This window comes from Eubalaena glacialis, chromosome 2, assembly GCF_028564815.1.
Source record: "Eubalaena glacialis isolate mEubGla1 chromosome 2, mEubGla1.1.hap2.+ XY, whole genome shotgun sequence".
NCBI classification, from domain to species: domain Eukaryota; kingdom Metazoa; phylum Chordata; class Mammalia; order Artiodactyla; family Balaenidae; genus Eubalaena; species Eubalaena glacialis.
Genome location: NC_083717.1, coordinates 83,043,067 through 83,063,237, shown reverse-complemented (window position 1 = coordinate 83,063,237; position 20,171 = coordinate 83,043,067). Strand labels below are relative to the sequence as shown.

General features: G+C 42.3%; 1 protein-coding gene across 4 annotated transcripts in view; it reads right to left on the bottom strand.

Moving 5' to 3' along the window:
* Nucleotides 1–6,845: 6,845 nt before the first annotated feature.
* MYO5C (myosin VC) overlaps nucleotides 6,846–20,171 on the bottom strand; it is a 110,245-nt gene continuing 96,919 nt past the window's right edge. For all 4 annotated transcript variants that reach the window (XM_061180312.1, XM_061180311.1, XM_061180313.1 and 1 more), the window contains 4 exons: nucleotides 19,567–19,849; nucleotides 11,083–11,257; nucleotides 10,488–10,568; nucleotides 6,846–8,170 (listed from right to left, as the gene is read on the bottom strand). In XM_061180312.1, the coding sequence (XP_061036295.1) occupies nucleotides 8,018–8,170; nucleotides 10,488–10,568; nucleotides 11,083–11,257; nucleotides 19,567–19,849 (692 nt within the window). In that variant the 3' untranslated portion in view covers nucleotides 6,846–8,017. The remainder of the gene's footprint in view (nucleotides 8,171–10,487; nucleotides 10,569–11,082; nucleotides 11,258–19,566; nucleotides 19,850–20,171) is intronic.

The following is a 20,171-nucleotide window of genomic DNA, read 5'->3' as shown; positions in this document are numbered from 1 at the left end:
TGAAACATTTGACAGTCACAGACCTAGGGGTCGCCGCTTGTTCACCCAGAAGTCAACAGACAGGCCCAGGTCACTGAAGGGAGGGTAACCTTGAGGAAACAAAATCATCTTGTGCTAAGGGTGGGGCTCTGGCTGGCCAGATCCTGGCCCTACTACTTAGGCAAGAAACTTCACCTCTCTGAATCTTTGTTTGCTAGTCTGTCAAATGGGTATCTTAGAATCTACCATCACAGGGGTATCAGGGGAATTATGAGGGACAGCGCAGGAAGCGTTTAGCTCAAGGCTGGAATATAGTGAATGCTCCACAGATGTTATGCTGCCCTGCGGGTGGCTACAATAGCAGCCGCCACCACAGCAGCGGGGGGGGGGGGGGGGGTGAGGCTGGAGATGAGAAAAGAGCAGAGAGGAGCCTATGGCCACAGTTCAGATGAGATGAAGGCGTGAACTAAAGCAATGCTCTGGGGTGGATTTGGAGCATGCTTACAAAGGAGAGGGAGCTGGACTTGGTGACGTGTGGGCACGAGCAGAGGACGAGGTCTAGGATGCCTCCTAGGTTTCTGTTTGGGAGGCTGAGGGGTCGTGGTGCCGCTGTTGGAGAGGGAGGACAAGGGGGTAGAGGTGGGTGGGAGCAGCCATTGTCCCCGAGCCAATTTAACAGGCGTTCCAAAGAGTGGGCCATGTCAAGGGCAAAGAAGAGAACCGCTGAGTATAAAGATATTGGGGGCCCTGGTCTGAACATTTGGAAGAGCCCAAAGTGAGAGGGATGTATCTGTGGGGCAGGTGGCAGTGGGGACACTGCTGAGGGGGAATGTCTACCATGCAGAGGTCACCATGGGGCTGGGGAGAGAATGGGGAGCTCATGAGTTGGGGTGGACTCCTACAGCCAAGGGCCGGCTGGCGGAGTTCTTGAGATCTCTGAGGAACAAAGGAGTAGAGGACAGTCCCCTAAGGACGAGAGATCAGGAGGGAACCAGCTACTGACCACCTCGAAGGGCTGGTCCCTGACCTGTCACAGCCACCCTGGGAGGGAGGAAGGACATCCGTGTTACCGCAGAGGAAATGCTGAGGGATTAAATGAGATCAAGGTCAGTGACGGAGCCTGAATCTGTATGTAGTGGGACTCCACAACGTTTACCACAGAGCTAGACCATCAAGCCGCTCTGCTTTGTCCCAAAGAGCGAGTTAAAGACTGGGAAAGGGCCTGCCCACCTGAGCCTGGCCTGTGCCGGAGGCCTAGTAATGTTGCCCACCTCCCGCCCCCCACTGCTCAAACCTGCTAAGGCGGCCAGTCACGAGGTCGTGCTGAGGACTCCAAGTAATAGCATTAGGAAGGTGAGCCGTGGATTTATTCAGCAAGGGAGCGACGTCATTCAAGTGGATTATTCCAGCATTTGCGCTTCCAGAAGTAGGTCAGAGAGACAAAGTACAGCAGGGAAATCGACTAGGTTAAGAGACTGTTATCATGTTCTGGGGAAGAGGAAATGAGCTCTGGACAGAGTAGCAGCTGCAGGAATGGAAGGCGAGAGGAACCCGAGGAAGCAAGTGCAGAAGGAATAGAAGGATGACTAGGAATTACGGGAGATCGACCCCTACAAAGAGAGAAGCAGAAAAATTGCCACACAGAAAGACAAATATCGTATGATATTGCTTACATGTGGAATCTAAAAAAAAGGGGGGTACAAATGAATTTATTTACAAAACAAAAGTAGAGTCATGGATGTAGAAAACAAACTTATGGTTACCAGGGGATAAGGGGGAAGGAGGGATAAATTGGGAGATTGGGACTGACATATACACACTGCTATAGATAACTAATAGATAACTAATAAGAACCTGCTGTATAGCACAGGGAACTCTACTCAGTACTCTGTAATGGCCTATATGGGAAAAGAATCTAAAAAAGAGTGGATGTATGTATATGTATAACTGATTCACTTTGCTGTACAGCAGAAACTAACATAATATTGTAAATCAACTATACTCCAATAAATATTAAAAAGAAAAGAAAAATTGCCAATATTCCAAATCTGGATAGAGATAATTTTTTTCTCCCAAACTGAATTTTAAATTTTTTCAAATTATAAGAGCTGTACATGTTCATCATAAATAATTGGAAACAGAGGAACATGAAGAAGGAAAATCAATCACCTACATGCCCTGTCCTAACAAATAACTGACCTCTGTTAGCATTTTATGTTTTCTTCTAGTATCTTCATAAGCACCTGTGTGTATACATTAAAAAAAATTGGAATTACATGCCATACGCAATTTTGAACTTTAGTTTTTTGCTTAATAGTGTTTTCGCCTTTGCCTGTCATTGCATATTCTTGGAAAACACCAATTTTTAAATGGAGACCACAAATTTTGAATTATATCAACCTTAAATCATATCGCATAGCTAGCATTTTAGATCTGGTTGGTAGAACATGGGCAAGCTACAAACTAAAGTTGGAAGATTATAGTATTTTAAAACTATAAACATTATACACGGTTGTTGTAGCAAGTTTGTTAAAATCAGAAAGGTATAAGGAAGAAAACAATCACCTGTAATCCCATTGCCCAGAGAGACTCCTTTCACATTTCGGCGTATGCAAGAATAGATTTTTAGGACCAGGGGTCATACTGATCATGTACACTGTTTATATTTGTACATCCTGGTGTTTTTCATTTAGTATTTATAACATGGGCTAAATTTAATTTCAGTACATTCTATTGTACTTATTGACAGTAATCCTTTTTATGATGAGGGAACTTTTCAAGCTAGAGCAAACGCTTCAATGGGCATTTTAACAAGAAAAAGATAAAAATACCCCATTTGAACAAGTTTTGACATGAAGTTGCTCTGCAGTAGGAGTTCCCTAACCCTAAGCCATGCACAAAATTTCTTTGAAATGTTTCACTTAAATAGATGTTGCAAAAAATCACCAAAACCCTCACTACCCCATGATTATTTTTAAAAAGTCAGTGCCAAGATAGAAAATCAAAAGTGAAAATCCCCATTATCTGCCCTACACTCAATTCCCTGAGTTTGATGGCTATTCTTCCAGACTCCTCTGATGCCATAGATAAAGCTTTGTTAGTTATATAAATGGGGCTGTTAGCTACTTGCTTTTTCACCTTATTCTGTTAGTGCTTACAGAGCTATCTGTTTTTTGGTAATAGCTTCAGTATTATTTTATCCTAGGGAGCAATGGAGTATCATAATTTAATAAACTAACATCCTACTGTTGGATATATAGGATATCACCAGTTTTCACTTTACAAATAATGCTTCATTGACCCAATTAAAAATGGGCAAAAGTACCCTCAGACTTTGCTGGTGGGAATGTAAAATGGTGCATCCTCTGTGGAAAACAGTTTGGCAGTTACACAAAAAGTGAAATAGAGTTGTTACCAAATGACCAAGCAAATTCACTCCTGGATATATCATATGTTCACATAAAAATTTATACACGAATATTTGTAGCAGCATTTAACACAAAAAGTGGAAACAACTAAAATATCCATCAACTGAGGTATGGATAAAGAAAATGTGGTCTGTGCATACAGTAGACTCTTATTTGGCAATAAAAAATGATGAAGTCCTGATATGTGCTATATCATGGACGAACCTTGAAAACTTTATGCTAAGTGAAATAAGCCAGACACAGAAGGCCACAAATTGTGATTCCATTTATACGACAAGTCCGGGACAGGCAAATCCATAGAGACAGAAAGTAGATTAGAGGTTACCAATAGGTGGGGGAGAGGGGGTTGGGAGTGACTGCTTAATGAATACGGGATTTCTTTTTTGGGGTGATGGAAATGTTCTGGAATTAGATAATGTACATTCTTGTGAATATACTAAAAACCTCTGAAATGTATGCTATAAAATAGAGAGTTTTATATTGTGTGCAATCATATCTCAACACAAATTATTTTTTAAGCGTGCAAAAGACTTGGACACTTCACAAATGCAGATATTCATATGGTCAATAAACAGATAAAGAGGTGCTCAACATCATTAGGCATCAAAGAAACGCAAGTTAAAACCACACTGTGAATCCACTACTTACCCACCAGAATACCTAACAGTAAAAAAGACTGATGATGTGAAACGTGGGTGAGAATGTAGAGAACTGGACCTCCTCTGCTGGTGGGAGGATAAACTGGTACAACCACATTGGAAAACTGGTTGATAGGACCTACTATAGCTACACATACATATAATTCTATTCTTTGATATATACTCAACAGAAATGCATACTTACATCCTCAAAAAAAAACCCCATGAACAAGAATGTCATAGCAGCTTTATTCATAGCCCCAAACTGGAAAAACCCAAATGTTCATCAATATAGACTAGATACATAAATTGTGATATGTTCATGTAATAAAAAAGAATAAACTGCTGATACATATGGCAGTAAATGGATGAATCTCACAGACTTAACTAAAATTATGTAACGTTTAGTGTCAGAAACCCGTCTATTCCATAAGCTGCACTCTGAGGTTTACGTTAACATGTGAAATGTTACGTGGGTCAGTTTTTTTTCTCTCTTTTTTGGGGGGCCGCACTGCGCAGCAGGTGGGATCTTACCCCAACCAGGGATCGAACCCCGTGTCCCCTGCAGTGGGAGTGCAGAGCCTTAGCCACTGGACTGCCAGGGAAGTCCCATGTGGGTCAATTTTTAACACTGATTAAATAATTGTAAAGATGCTTAATTTTCCCCTGATGCCAATACTAAATATATTTTGAAAACAAAGTACCTATTTCAAAAGATATGCATGTGTATTGTGGAAAAATTAGAACATACAGACTAACTACCATACCACCCCTCACCCATACTCTTACCACACAGAAAGACCACAGTCAACACCTTGGTGTGCACACACCTGAACACTTTTCTGAGCATTTAAGGAAGCCTGAGTATTCTAATTTAATGTTAACACATACATACCTTCCAGAGACTCAACACATGGAACCGATCCGCAGAACGGAGAGAAGTTAGAGCTGTAGCTCCAAGTGCTAAGGCAACTGCATCCCGTCTAACTAATCTCCTTACCTGGGCTTTACGGCTCAGCTGCTCCCTTCCTTCCCACCTGCAGCTCCGTGTTCGCGTCCGAAGCGCTCACTGCAGTTCGCATCACTCACTCACCCCTTGAACCTTCTGACCATCCATGCTGCCAGGTGCCCTCAGAACCCCCGTTGACCAGTTTCTAGGGCTCAATTCTCTGCCCTCTGCAGGAAGCAGAGTTCAGCAGGTTTGACCCCCGTAAATTCAGACCCCGCTTTACTGAGCAACCCTGACATTCACCTGTAACTGAAGGTTATCCGCAGCTCCTGCCTCTTCACAGTCTTCACCCCACCAGCACCTCGTTGTTTCTGCCACCCTTGCTACATTCAGCTTTGTAGAGCTGATCAAGACTGTGGGGCGAGGGCTCCCCTGCCCCCTTCTCCATGCATAAACTTTTCAGGCTCTGCAGGTCCCTGTCTCCACACAAGATCTACTCCCTCCCAGGACTGAACCCTCACAAGCCCTGCCGCCTCCAGTAGGACTTTGCCCCTGCGGTTCTGCTCGCCACATCAGGATGACCACAGGGATGAGCAGGATGTGGACCTGCTCTCCAGCAGCTCACAGGGTAGTGGAGGGAATGGCCAGCGTTACTGTCTCATAGCCCAGGATAAATGCTGTAAAACAGACAGGAGCCCTGAGTTACAGTGGCCAAAAAGGAAGGGTGATGGTCTCTTTGTGGCATAGGGGAGACCTGGAAGGGGCATGGAGAAGGCAGTCCGTGTGGACCAAAACCCAGCCAGCTCTCCACCAAGTAGCCCCTCATTCTGGCACAGTCTGGGAGCCCCATGCAGACACAGCCTGAGCCAGGACTGAGGGCATATTTACTTCCTCTCTAAAAAATTTTATATATGTTTCATGAGATATTATGAATCTATAAAGATTCTAGCATCTTTAAGTATGACCCTTAAAGAAAGGCATAAAACTTGTGCACTTAAGAAAAATGTAATCTCCTAGCAATTAAAAGAATCTGGGACTTCCCTGGTGGCGCCGTGGTTAAGGATCCGCCTGCCAATGCAGGGGACAGGGGTTCGAGCCCTGGTCCGGGAAGATCCCCCATGCCGCGGAGCAACTAAGCCTGTGAGCCACAACTACTGAGCCTGCACTCTAGAGCCTGCGAGCCACAACAACTGAGCCCGCACGCCACAACTACTGAAGCCCGCACGCCTAGAGCCCATGTTCTGCAACGAGAAGCCACCGCAATGAGAAGCCCGCACACCGCAATGAAGAGCAGCCCCGTTCACCGCAACTAGAGAAAGCCTGTGCGCAGCAACGAAGACACAACGCAGCCAAAAATAAATAAATAAATAAATTTATAAAAAAAAAAAAAACAAAAAAAAGAATCTGACCCAATTCATTTGGTAATTTATTTTATTGATTAAAATGTCACCAAGTTCTACTTCTCATTTCTTCATATACCATGTATCTAAATGAACTAAATTCAATCATTTGTAATATGAAAAGACATTATTACATATTAGTAGGGTGCTGTTGCTTCACAATCATGTATTATTTCCACTCCTAAGATACATGCCCATGTTACAGAATCACAGCTATGGCCTGTGACTTTGGGGTGGTGCAGAAGAGGCCACAGGCCAGGAGTGCTTATCAAATGATGTTTTATGCTCTGAAAGGAAGAAAGGAGAAAACTTGGGGGGAACAAGTAATAGTTCCCACAAAACTTGGGAAACAGATTTCTCAAAAGGAGGAACTGACAAAATTCTTCAGTTATTTTTATGAGAAAATCTTAAAACATATTTGAATGCTGATAAGATAGAGAAAATCATCTATGTTGCCTTTTCAAACTTATTTTTTTAAGTTATTGTATGAAAGATATTAAACAATTAAAAATTATGGCAAATATGCTGGCAGATAAAATTTAAAGAAATCTTCTGGAGGAGGAGATGATAAATGGCGTGGAAATTAAGCTTGAATGATATATTAGTTTTTTTGTTTTTTTAGTAAATTTATTTATTGTATTTATTTATTTTTGGCTGTGCTGGGTCTTTGTTGCTGCGCACGGGCTTTCTCTAGTTGCAGTGAGCAGGGGCTACTCTTTGTTGCAGTGCGTGGGCTTCTCATTGTGGTGGCTTCTCTTGTTGTGGAGCACGGGCTCTAGGCGCGTGGGCTTCAGTAGTTGCGGCACGCGGGCTCAGTAGTTGTGGCTCACGGGCTCTAGAGCGCAGGCTCAGTAGATGTGGCGCACGGGCTTAGTTGCTCTGCAGCATGTGGGCTCTTCCTGGACCAGGGATCGAACCCGTGTCCTCTGCATTGGCAGGAGCATTCTCAACCACTGCACCACCAGGGAAGCCCTGATATATTAGTTTTAAATGGATATATACATAAAAATACTTCTATGATTCATTCCAGATTGAATATTCTCTTAAAAATTAGAGGGGCCTGAAATAAATATTTTCTTATGCAGGAGTGTTCTTAGTAAAAAGAGTTGGTGAAACACCTCTGCCCCCATCAAGCAGGCGTGGGGTGAGAGGACTTTGACAGGCCGCCATGGCCAAATGGGATTATTTGGAAGACTCAGCCCTAGAACCCATTTGTGGCTTCATAAATGTATCTGGGCTTCACACGAACTTTAGAAAACTTAGGATAAACTGTGTCCCTGGGTCTCACTCCCTCTGGGTGGACCCCTGTCACAAAATAGATCTAGACAAGAGGCACCTGGCAGAAAATACGAGACTTGCAGGAATTCTAGTAAAAGCTGGCTGAGATTCCAAAGGTATCGGTGGCCTTTCCAACCTCAGCTGGTGTGTGTTAATTCTTACAAGATGACAGTGGCAGCACCATCACCACAAGCAAGAGAAGATGTAGCCCATTTGGGAGAATTCTTATTTTCTTCCTTCAATCACATTCCAAAGCATTTCCAGTTCCAATTAATAAGCCACATCCCTCTATTTGAACTTCATTTAGCTTTTGAAAGAAAAGTGCATTTATTCTCTTTTTTCCTGCTATAATCTATTGAGAAAGCCTAGATTGAAACTGCTGGGGATCTGGATCATTTCCAGAGCATGTGGAGAGGGGGTAAAAGGAAATGTGACTTGAAAGAGATATTTGGTATCCAACATCAGGTGTGATGAATCCTCTCGGCTATTGAGGAGAGCCTGAAATGAGAACCAGAGGAAAAATGAGTAAGGAAACCAGTGCACTCTGCTTTATGGCTGTCTGGAAGTCAAGAGCAAGGAAAACACAACTCTATCTCCAGCGAAAAACTCCTCTCAAAATCATGTGAGATAACACACAAAAGGGCTTTTCAACAGCACAGCTCCAAGGTAAAATGGTTTATCCAGGTCTTCCAGATCAGCTCTCATGAATACTTAACTTGCTCTGTTTCACTTCAGAAGTTAATTTCCCACAGGATGGAATGACTGTAAATCGATCTACTTTCTATTCTTACCTATTCTCATGGCATAATTCTAAGACCAAACAAGAGTGGAGCTCAGGGCTTCCCTGGTGGCGCAGTGGTTGAGAATCTGCCTGCAAATGCAGGGGACACGGGTTCGAGCCCTGGTCTGGGAAGATCCCACATGCCGCCGAGCAACTAGGCCCGTGAGCCACAATTACTGAGCCTGCGCGTCTGGAGCCTGTGCTCCGCAACAAGAGAGGCCGCGATAGTGAGAGGCCCGCGCACTGCGATGAAGAGTGGCCCCCACTTGCCGCAACTAGAGAAAGCCCTCGCACAGAAACGAAGACCCAACACAGCCATAAATAAATAAATAAAATTAAAAAAAAAAAAAAAATGGCTGGGGACCAATGATCAGTGTTCATTTAGCGTGGGAGTGGGAAAACTCAATCAGATTCTCTTTCTAGGGCATTTGAATTATGAATGGTCCCATGCAAGAACTGAAGCTGTTGGAGGTGACTTATCCCATAGTCTTGCCCTGAAAAACATTGCCCCCAAAAAAAAAAAAAAAAAAAAAAAAAGAGTGGAGCTCAGTATTAAATTTTTATTGCATTAATATTTCTTTTTAGTTCAGTGGTTTGCAAACCTTTTTGGTTTCAGGACCCCTTTATACTCTTAAATTACCAAGGACGGGGCTTCCCTGGTGGCGTGGTGGTTGAGAATCCGCCTGCCAATGCAGGGGACACGGGTTCGAGCCCTGGTCTGGGAGGATCCCACATGCCGCGGAGCGACTGGGCCCATGAGCCACAATTACTGAGCCTGCGTGACTGGAGCCTGTGCTCCGCAACAAGAGAGGCCGCGATGATGAGAGGCCCGCGCACCGCGATGAAGAGTGGCCCCCGCTTGCCACAACTGGAGAAGGCCCTCGCACAGAAGTGAAGACCCAGCACAGCCAAAAATAAATAAATAAATTAAAAAAAAAAAAAAATTACCAAGGACGCCAAACAGCTTTTGTGCATGTGGTTATAACTACTGATATCTATCATATTAGTAATTAAAACAATAATTTTAAATATTTTTTAATGCATTAAAATAACAAGCCCAATACATGTTAACATATTTTTATTGAAAAACAACTATATTTTTGAAAACAAATCAAAAAACTAGTGAGAAGTGGTACTGTTTCATAATTTTGTAACTCTTTTATTTTTATTTATTTATTTATTTATTTATGGCTGTGTTGGGTCTTCGTTTCTTGTGCGAGGGCTCTCTCTAGTTGTGGCAAGTGGGGGCCACTCCTCATCGCGGTGCGCGGGCCTCTCATTATCGCGGCCTCTCTTGTTGCAGAGCACAGGCTCCAGACGCGCAGGCTCAGTAATTGTGGCTCACGGGCCTAGTCGCTCCGCGGCATGTGGGATCTTCCCAGTCCAGGGCTCGAACCCGTGTCCCCTGCATTGGCAGGCAGATTCTCAACCACTGCGCCACCAGAGAAGCCCCCTGTAACTCTTTTAAATGTCTGACTTAATATGACAGATGGAATCTTGTATCTGCTTCTGCATTCACCTCTAGTGATACGTTATTTTAGTTGAAGTGTATGAAGAAAAGTCTGCCTCATACAGGTATGTATTTGGAAAAAGGAAGACTTTTCAGACTCCCCGAAATCATCTCAAGAATCCCCCCCTCCCTCCAAGGACCCTTGAACCAAACTTTGAGAACTGCTGCCCTAGTTCATTGGGCAAGAAACTTTAGGGATTAAAATAAGAAAAAATTGGTACACAGGTTCTCTCTTTCCATTCAGCCTCTGCTCCCTTGCATATACTCAAAGACTGATGAGAAACAAGACATGCTGAAGGAACACAAAATGTGAATCACAGTTTTGGTGTTTTTGTTCCCTTCCCACCAGGGCGAAAATGGGTTCTGAAAACAGGGAATTTGACAGGGAAAATTCCTGCTGCTTTTCCTGGGTGCCTTTCCTTTGTATATTTGGTACATGTACTTTAATCCTGAATTTCTATAATGGTAATTAAACAACACTGTCTTATACTAAAAATTAAAAGGCACATCCTTAAGGATCTCACCTGTACTTTGCGAACAAAGGATGAAGTCACTCTTTTCTCGAAGTCATCTATAGGTGTGTATGAGTTGAGGATCTTTATGATCTGCAAACAGTACATAAGATGGTGTGAGGCCGCCGAAAAGGACAACTCTGTCCATGAAATAATGGTTCCAGTAGTCTGGGAACAGTCGGGAACCACAAGTGGTTCTTTTAGACTGTAATCTGGCTCTAGGAACCATGTGTTATTTTTTTCCAAAAGAGAAAACAAGCTGAGAAGAGCACAGAAGGCAGCAAGGACATCCTATAATTAGATGACCTTAAGAGAATTCCCCATTTCCTGCCTCCTTCCCCGCTCCCACCCCCTCTCCCCACACATACACATATGTGAGTATAGCGGGCAGGGAATGTGTCATATGCACTTTTATGTTTTTAAGGCCTAGAGTTAGTATTTAACAAATGCTTGTTAGATAAGAGGGCAGCCCATGGGAGATACGTATGCTCCCCAAAGAGCACAGAGAGATGCAGATGCACCCCACAGCTGGCTAAGCCAGGAAAGGCAAGGCCAATTACATGATCTGTGGGTGAAGATCAGGGAGACACTCAGCAAGCCTGGTCACCTGCACAGCAGACAGGGAGGTACAGCGTTCGTAGATCTCCTTGGCATCGCTGTCTGTGGTCTTCTTGACCTGAAGCAACCAGGCTGCCTGAGAGAGAGCTTCCAAGGTTTCCCTGGCCAAGCTGTTCTGCAAATTCTTATCTTTAAGCCATTCTTCTAAGTAGCTGATGTTGCACCTGGAGTAAACGCCAGAGGAGCAGAGAACAGGGGTGACCTGCTTAGAACACTTTAGGGGAGGGTGCCGAATCCTCCAGTGTGTCCCAACATGGTACCAGAGCTCACTGAGATCCTTAGGACTACAGCCCAGCAGTTTCTTTATTTGTAACAAGACGGGGTTGGGCCAGATGATCAGCTCTCACGATCCATGGTTCTAAGGATCATGATGGTCTAGGGTGAGGGGCCATAACAGCAATATACTTTGGAGAAAATCTGAGCAAAGAACAGTGACTACAATAATTTATAATCTATTAAAGTACCCTTAATAATAGATTTGAAAATATATTAAAGGAAAAAATCATAGTGGTATTCGAAGAGAAGACTTACATTGGTATAAAAATTGTTTGATCTCTTTTCCCAAATTGGCAGAAAATTTTCAATTGGTAGAGGCTTTCTTTTAGTCCACTGGGGTTTTTATTCTTGTTTCTGTCACTGATTGTCATAGGTTTATGAGTTAAGAGCCATGGGTTTTAATCCCACCAATCCGTTGTGTGAGCCTGGAGAGTTACTCAACCTCTCTTGGTAAATCAGAGTGTTGAGAACACTCATACATTGCTCGTGGGAATGTAAATGGTACAGCTGCTAAGGAAAGCAGTTAGGCAGTTCCTCAAAATGTTAAACATAAAACTACCTTCTGACCTAGCAACTCCACTTCTAGGTACTTACTAAAGAGAACTGAAAGCATGTCCACACAAAAAATCATACACAAATGTTCACAGAACCATTAATCATTATAGCCAAAAAAAGAAAACAACCCAAATGTCCACCAGTTGATGGACAGATAAACAAATTGTGGTCTATCCATACAATGGGATATTATTCAGCAATAAAAAGGAGTGAGGTACTGCCACATGCTACCACAGGGGGGAGCTATGAAAACATTACGCTAAGGGAAAGAAGCCAGTCACAAGAGACAACGTATTTATGATTCCATTTATTTTAAAAATGTCTAGAATAGGCAAATCTACAGAGAAAGAAAATATATTTGTTGTTGGTTAGGTTGAGGGGGACGGGACTCCCCAGTGGGACTTGGGTAGGGGATACGAGTGGCTGCTATTGGGTGTAAGGTTTCTTTCTGGAGTGATGAAACTGTTCTAAAATTACATTATGGTGGCGGCTACATAACTCTGTAAATATACCAAAAACCACTGAACTATACACTTTAAACGAGTGAACTCTATGGCATGTAAATTATATATCAATGAAGCTGTTTAAAAAAATTGAGTGCTGAACTAGGTGATCTCTAAGGTTGGTTCCAGCTCTGACCTTCCAGATTAGCAACTCCCCATGGGTTATAACATTGGGACAATAATGTTGAATTAATGTATTCCATAGGGATGTAATGAGTGTGAGATAACATCTCTTGCACTGGTTACCCCCCCTTTTTTTGCATTGTCAATTTTGTCCCACTAGTTTTTTTTTTTTTTTAATTTTATTTATTTATTTATTCATTCATTTATGGCTGTGTTGGGTCTTCATTTCTGTACGAGGGCTTTCTCTAGTTGTGGCAAGCGGGGGCCACCCTTCATCGCGGTGCGCGGGCCTCTCACTGTCGCAGCCTCTCTTGTTGTGGAGCACAGGCTCCAGACGCGCAGGCTCAGTAATTGTGGCTCACGGGCCCAGCCGCTCCGCGGCATGTGGGATCCTCCCAGACCAGGGCTCGAACCCGCGTCCCCTGCATTGGCAGGCAGATTCTCAACCACTGCACCACCAGGGAAGCCCCCACCACTAGTTCTTATTACAGTAGATTCCTAATGGGAATCCACTGAATTTTGAGCACGTTAATCCTCCCACTCAAAACTCTGTGTTGGAGTTCTGGTTCTTGGTAAGATGGAGTAGGCACTCCATTTTGTTTCCCCCACTGAATGCAGCTATAAAACCTGGATGGAATGCCTGGAACAGCTATCTGAGGACTCTGAAAAGTAAACAGTAGCAGGTGGGCTGGGAGAGAAGACCAGAATTTGAAGTATCTCCAAACTGACAATGAGTTTACCGGTATCTTTCCCTCTGCTATTCATTGGCCTGAACTCAAAGCAGCCTGAAACTCAGTAGTGGGCATGGGTGCCAACAAAGAGCTCCAGGAGGAGCCCTCTAGTTCTGGCTCGAGGTGCTGGAAAGGGGTGTCCTAATGCTCTGAGACAGGGTGGAAATTCTGTTTTTCTTTTTTCTCCTTTTCCTTTCTTTTTCTTCATTCTCTCATGTGCAAGCCCCAAACAGTCCTATGGTGGTGGCAACAGGGTCCAGTAGGAAATTAAAACTCTGAGAGAGGGGAACTTTCTTCAGCTGGAGGAGTTGTGGCTCAAGAGGATGGCGTGAACTCTCCTTGCTCTTCCTCTCACCACTTGACCCCAGGTGGGGACATTTGCTGGAACTGTGCCACACAGTGAGTTAAGTGAAGCCCCAGTTTTCTGTCTGGAGGACCAAAGAGGGGATCCCCACGTATCTGGAAAGTACCAGGGGTATTGTGGAGAGGAGGAGCTTGGGAAAGTGACCCTTAAAGTTATTTATGAACTCTTGGACACACCCCTGAGCCCAAGGATGGATCTGACCCTCAAGAGCACACATAAACTTTGAGGACTAAACTATAGGATTGCACACCACCCAAGTTTCAGACTGGGCACTGTGTGTCACACACAAGACAAAACCAAATAGCATTACAAAGGCTTTGAAGACAGGACGGACAGAGGAACCACAACCTGCAGAGCCTGAACCCAAGTGAGCTGATTATCTGATAAAAGTATCAACATTCTCCATAGGATTTAAAGACTCAGTGTCTCATAATATAATAATAAAAGTGTCCAGAATATAATTCAAAATTACTTGGCATATGAAAACCAGGAAAATCTTAAGTCACATTAAACAAGGCAATTAATAGTATCAACTCTGAGATGACACAGATGTTAGAATCATGACAAAGACTTTAAAGAAGCTATCACAAAAATTGGCTGTCTTGAAAATAAACCCTCTTTGCTGCAGAAAAAAAAAAAAAAAAATGCTCCAAAAAGTAAGGACAAACTATCTTGAAATACATGAAAATATAGAAAGCTTCAGAAAAGAAACAGAAGATGTTTCAAAACAATGGAAATTTACAACTGAAAAATATAATAACTGAAACAAAAGAACTCACTGAATGGGCTCAATAGCAGAATATAGATGGCAGAGAAAAGAGTCAGTGAACTTCAAGGGATCAATAAAGACTATCCAATCTGAAAAGTACAAAGAACAGAACTTTAGGGATAACAAAATAATGAAAGGTCTAACATTTGTGTCATTGAAATTCCAGAAGGAAAGGAGAAAGTGTGATGCAGATAAAACATTTGAAGAAATGGCTGAAAATGTCCCACATTTGGTGAGATCCACAAACCTACAGAGTCAAGAAGTTCAGAGAAGCTCAAAGAGGCTAAACCCAAAGAAATCCACACCCAGATGCATCATAATCGAACTGTGGTAAACTAAACACAAAGAAAAAAAAACTTGGAACTCAGTCAGCGAAAAACTATGCATTATTTATAGAGAAATAATAATTCAAATGACTGTGCATTTCTCATCAGAAACCATGGAAGCCAGAAAAAGTGGAACATTTTTTAAACTGATGAAAGAAAGGGCTGTCAACCCAGACATTGGTAGCCTATAAAAATATACTTTAGGAATGAAGGTGAAATGAAGATATTTTCAGAGGAAAGAAAGCTAAGAGAATTTATTGTCGGTGAACCTGCTCTAAAAGGACTACTAAAATAATTTCATCAGGCAAAAGGAAAAATGAAATCGAAATGAGATTTGGGGGGAAAATGAGACTTGAAACATTAGAAATGAAGGAATAACAGAAATGATAAATACCTGGGTAAATACAATAGACCATTCTTCTATTAAGTCCTTTAAAATATGTTGGATGGTTTAAAACAAAAATTATAACATTGTCCGGCAGAGTTTTTGATGTATGTAGATACAATATATAAGACAACAAGCAAAGAGGGGAAAGGGGCCTATGTAATGGTAAGGTTTCTACATTCCACTTAATGTGATAAGATACTGATTCTAAAATGACTGAAAAAGGTAAGTATGTATACTGTAATTCCTAGAGCAGCCATTAAAAAAGATACAAAGAGATACAGTGAAAACACAATAGATAAATTTAAAAGGGGTACCAAAAATGTTCAAAGAACCCAAAAGAAGGCAGAAACTGGAAATCAGAGAAATAAAAACCAGAAGGAAAAAATAGAAAATAACAAAATGGTAGACTTAAATCTGAGTATACCGATAATTACATTAAATTGAAATGGTGTAAAAACCCCAATTAAGAAGCACAGATTGTCAGACTGGATGAAAAAATAAAACAAAAAACTGGACCCAAATATATGTTGCCTACAAGAAACTCACTTCAGATATGATACAGATAGGTTAAAAGTAAAAGGATGGAAAAAGATATACTATGAAAACACTGATCCAAATAAAAAATAGACTTTCAGACAAAGTAGACTTCAAAGCAGAAAAAATTACCAGGGAGGGACAAAGAGAGATCCCACATAATGACAGGAGGGCTAACTCACCAAGAAGACATAACAATTCTTAGTGTGTATGTACCTAAAAACAGAGCTTCAGAATACATAAAGCAAAACCTGACAGACTGAAAGAAGAAATAGACAACTCCATAATTATAGTTGGAGACTTCAACATTCCTCTCAGTAATCAATAGAACTAATGGACAGAAAATCAGCAAGGATACAGAAGAAATGAAAAACACCATCAACAAACTGGGTCTGATCTACATTTATAGACCATTCTACCCAACAAAAGCAGAATATACATTCTTTTCAACCCACTGCACGGGGAAGATTCACAAAAATAGACCTGGGTCACAAAAGCAAATATTAACAAATTTAAAAATAACTGAAATCATACAAAGTTTGTTTTTATCAATGTAAAAATATTTATAAGTTTTTGTTTTTTGTTTTTTTTTAGGCCACGCCATGCAGCAAGTGGGATCTTAGTTCTCCTACCAGGGATCGAATTCACACCCCCTACACTGGGAGTGTGAAGACTTAACCACTGGACCACCAGGGAAGTCCCAAAATATTTATAAGTTTGTATTTTAAAAATAAACCTGGGAAAGTCTCGGACAAAGTGGGATGGTTGGTAATTCTAGTATCACAATCTATGGTATATGTTAACCTGGACGTACCTTGAGATTTTTTTAAAAATTGTGGTAGAAAACGCGTAACATAAAATTACCATCTGAACTACTGTAAGTGTATAGTATAGTAGTGTTAACTATATGCACCATGTTGTATAACAGATTCCCAGAACATTTTCACTTTGTAAAACTGAAATTGTACATCCATTGAATGAACAACAACTCCCTTTTTCTCTCTCTCCTCAGCCCCAGGCAACCACCATTCTACCTTCTGTTTCTAAGAGTTTGACTGACAAAGTATGTTCTTCAAGCACAATGAAATTAAACTAAAAATCAATAATAGAAAGGTAATAAGAAAGTCTCTAAACACTTGGAAGTTAAACAACACACTTCTAAATAATCCATGGGTCCAAGAGTAAGACTCGAGGGAAATTAGAAAATATTTTGAACTGAACAAAAATGAAAATATAACATATCAAAATTTGTGGGATAGAGTTAAAGTAGTGCTTAGAGAGAAATGTATAGCATTAAATGCTTATGTTAGAAAAGAAAGGTCTCAGAGCCAATAATCCAGGCTTCTACTTTAGGAACCTAGAAGAAGAAGAGAAAAATAAATGCAAGGTAGTCAGAAGGAATGAAATCATAAAGACAGTTAACAGAAATCAATTAAATTTAAAAATAAAAGACAAAAATCAGTGAAACCAAACTGATACACCTCTAGCAAGACTGACCAAGGAAAAGAGAAGTCACAGATTACCCACAGAGGAGCAGAAGAGGGGATATCACTACAAATTCTGCAGAAATTAAAAGAATAATAAGGGAATATTCTGAACAGCTCTACACACATAAACTCAACTTTGACGAAGTGGACCAATTCCTTGAAAACCAAAAACTACCAAAACTCATCCAAGATGAAATATATAACCTGAATATTCCTACAACTATTAAAGAAATTGAATTCATAGTTTAAAGCCTTCTGAAAAAGAAAAAAAAAATCTGTGGTGGCTGCCACTCCTGAGGGACTAAAGCATGCATTTCTCATGCTGGCATTCTGCTTTGTCTTTCTAACCCATCTTTCTAGGTCCTCCCACCACTCCTGGTGCTCCTTGCAAAGGGGGCTGTTCATACCCTGCCCTCAGTTTTCCTTCACTGAGGCCTGTGCTCATTCCTCTGGTTCTGGGTCAGCTGAAATCCTACTTGTCCTTCAAGACCCAAGTCAATGCCTTTCGTACTCCCCCCAGATTCCCTCAGGCCAGCAAGCAATGTTTGTAGTTGGGCCACATTATTCTGGTTCCTAACAGAACTGTCTCCGTCTCCAGGACCCCTACCTAGGTTCTTATCAAAGATCCCTGGGCAAAACAGCCACAGTGGAACTTGCAGCAAAAATGCTATTGTGGAGATGGTGAGATAAAGTTCCACATGAGATAATATTTTTACAGTTCATGACTAGGCACAAAAAAGAATTACATACTAGGAAAATCTTTATATCTTCCCAGGAACTGGTCTGCCTCACCAAGCCAGATGAGACCAGAGAGCTATGATGTTTGGCTTTTTCTCCTGGCAGTCAGAAAGCCCAGAGCCAGTTTACAAGCTACTCTGTCTACTGTTTATGTTTTTCTTTTCTTTGGTTTTGATTTTCCACTTGTGTTCATGTTTTGTTATTGTGTTGCTTGTGTTGTCATGGTAAAGTCACTGTAAATCCTGGTGTGCCTTGCTTATGGCAGGAGCTGAGTCAATATCTGAATGAATGAATGCCTCTTAAATGCATATGCTACTTACTGAGAGCAACACACTGGAAAGTCAGTACTTCTCTAATAGCACTTTTAATTGGTGAGGGGAGAAAATACTGAGCACCTATGGGGACAGATGTTCACTCAACTTGGGGACCTACTGGTGGAATGAGAGTTGTTTAGCAAAGACTCTGGTGGCACATGAGGTTTACGGCTTTACTTTAAATAGGCCTGAATCCTACCTCAGAGGGGTACAGGGCATCTGCTCAGTGCTCGGGAAATAAACAGAAGTCTTTCCTCTCTCAATGAAGAGGAAAAAAAGCCCAGTCCTCCTGAATACTCCCTCATATCTGAAAACCACAACCTGGTATCATGAGAATTTGCCACAGTGGTTTGTAGGGATGTCCACCTCTAATGCTGAAAAGATGTACTGGATGCCTCTTGTTTATTTCTTGGCTTAATAAACTTTTTGGGGTCACTTTTCATTGTATCACTGCCATCATCACCATCCCAGGTTCTCCTATCACCTACAGGTGTCAAATCCCTGCACATATTATAAAAATCTTAAATATCTACCCCATATTATATGCTTTCTAATCATGTGACAGTGTTAATTCAAACAATAGCTAATGGTCTGTGTTTCCTCGGTTTAGAGACAAAGAGAAGTCAACACACCTCAAAACTGGATGACCATGTCCACAGGATGAACTCCCAGTGCTTGGCCTGGCATTCCAGACCCTCCCAATCTGGGTCCAACTTACCACTCTACTGCGGACCTGTTGCTCCCGACACAAACCTCCGCTTAATCTAGACGGAGCTATTTACTCCTGCCTGAGGACGGGTCCTAACTCAGTTCTACCACTATGCCTTTGCCCACTCATTCCCCTGCCTGAAATGTTCTCCCATTTTTAATCACTCACACACAGTTTTCAGGCTTCTTTAACTTTTCTGTCCACGATAATCTCTCCTCTCTGAAGCACTTCCCTCGCCACTTGTTTGTGACTTAATTATAGTGGTTTTGAATCATCATTTAGCTTCTCAATGGCAGGGATCAAATCACCCTTTCCTCTGTTTCCTGTGTCCCCCACCAGCAGTGCTAGTCACAGAGGTGGTGGTCAATAAATACTGGTTGAGTATATGATAACCACAGAGGGCCAGAATTTAAAATACACAATTACTAGTTCTTAGTAGAAGACATTCTGCCAGACCGTCAAGTTAGCGTGGGGTAGAGTGATGGGAGGAGGGCCTGGCATCAGATGGCTGACATTTCCAAGGTTCTAAGAGTCATCTTGCACACCCTCCAGCAGTGCAGCTCTTGTGGAGGGAGGGCAGAGCGTGTGGCCTCGGACTTTAAGAGCATCCTTTCTGGCCAGCCTCTCCAGGATGAGTGGTGCTTTATGGGTCTTACCTTATCTGCATCCCTTTTCTGCAGGAGCACATGTCCTTGCGCAGGAAGAGGCTGTTCAGGGTGACCGCCCCAATCAGGAAGAAGAGCTGCTTCACTGCCTGCCTCACGATCTCGGGGTCCAGGCCGTTCTGGCACATGGTACTGTAAAAGTAGCTCAGCTGCTGCAAGATGGAGGTCATTGTGTAGGCATCCGTGTCATCTATGCTGGATGACCGCTTCCGGAAGCCTGTGGGCTTCAGGCCGGAAATGCCCTGCAGACTCTCATACTCCAGCATGCCTGGCACTATGGAGAAAAACAGGAAGATTTTCTTGCACACGCAGTGGGGACACCCAGAGAACATTTCCACTGCCCTCATGTGTCTGTTTCAGGAGGTGGGACATTTTCCACATGAGTTAGTGTGGATACAGCTGTGATAGAGGAAGCAGAAGAATGGAGGGTTGGGGAGCACCAGGATGTAAGGGGCGGATGGGGATGGACCATCAGCTACAGCAGGGCAATAGCTCCTCTTCCTTCAACTTCACAGGAGAGAGAGTTGGTTAGCGTGACAACCCACGGTCTGGAACTACTTAAAGCCTAAAGTATTTAAATTTCAGAAAATTGAAGA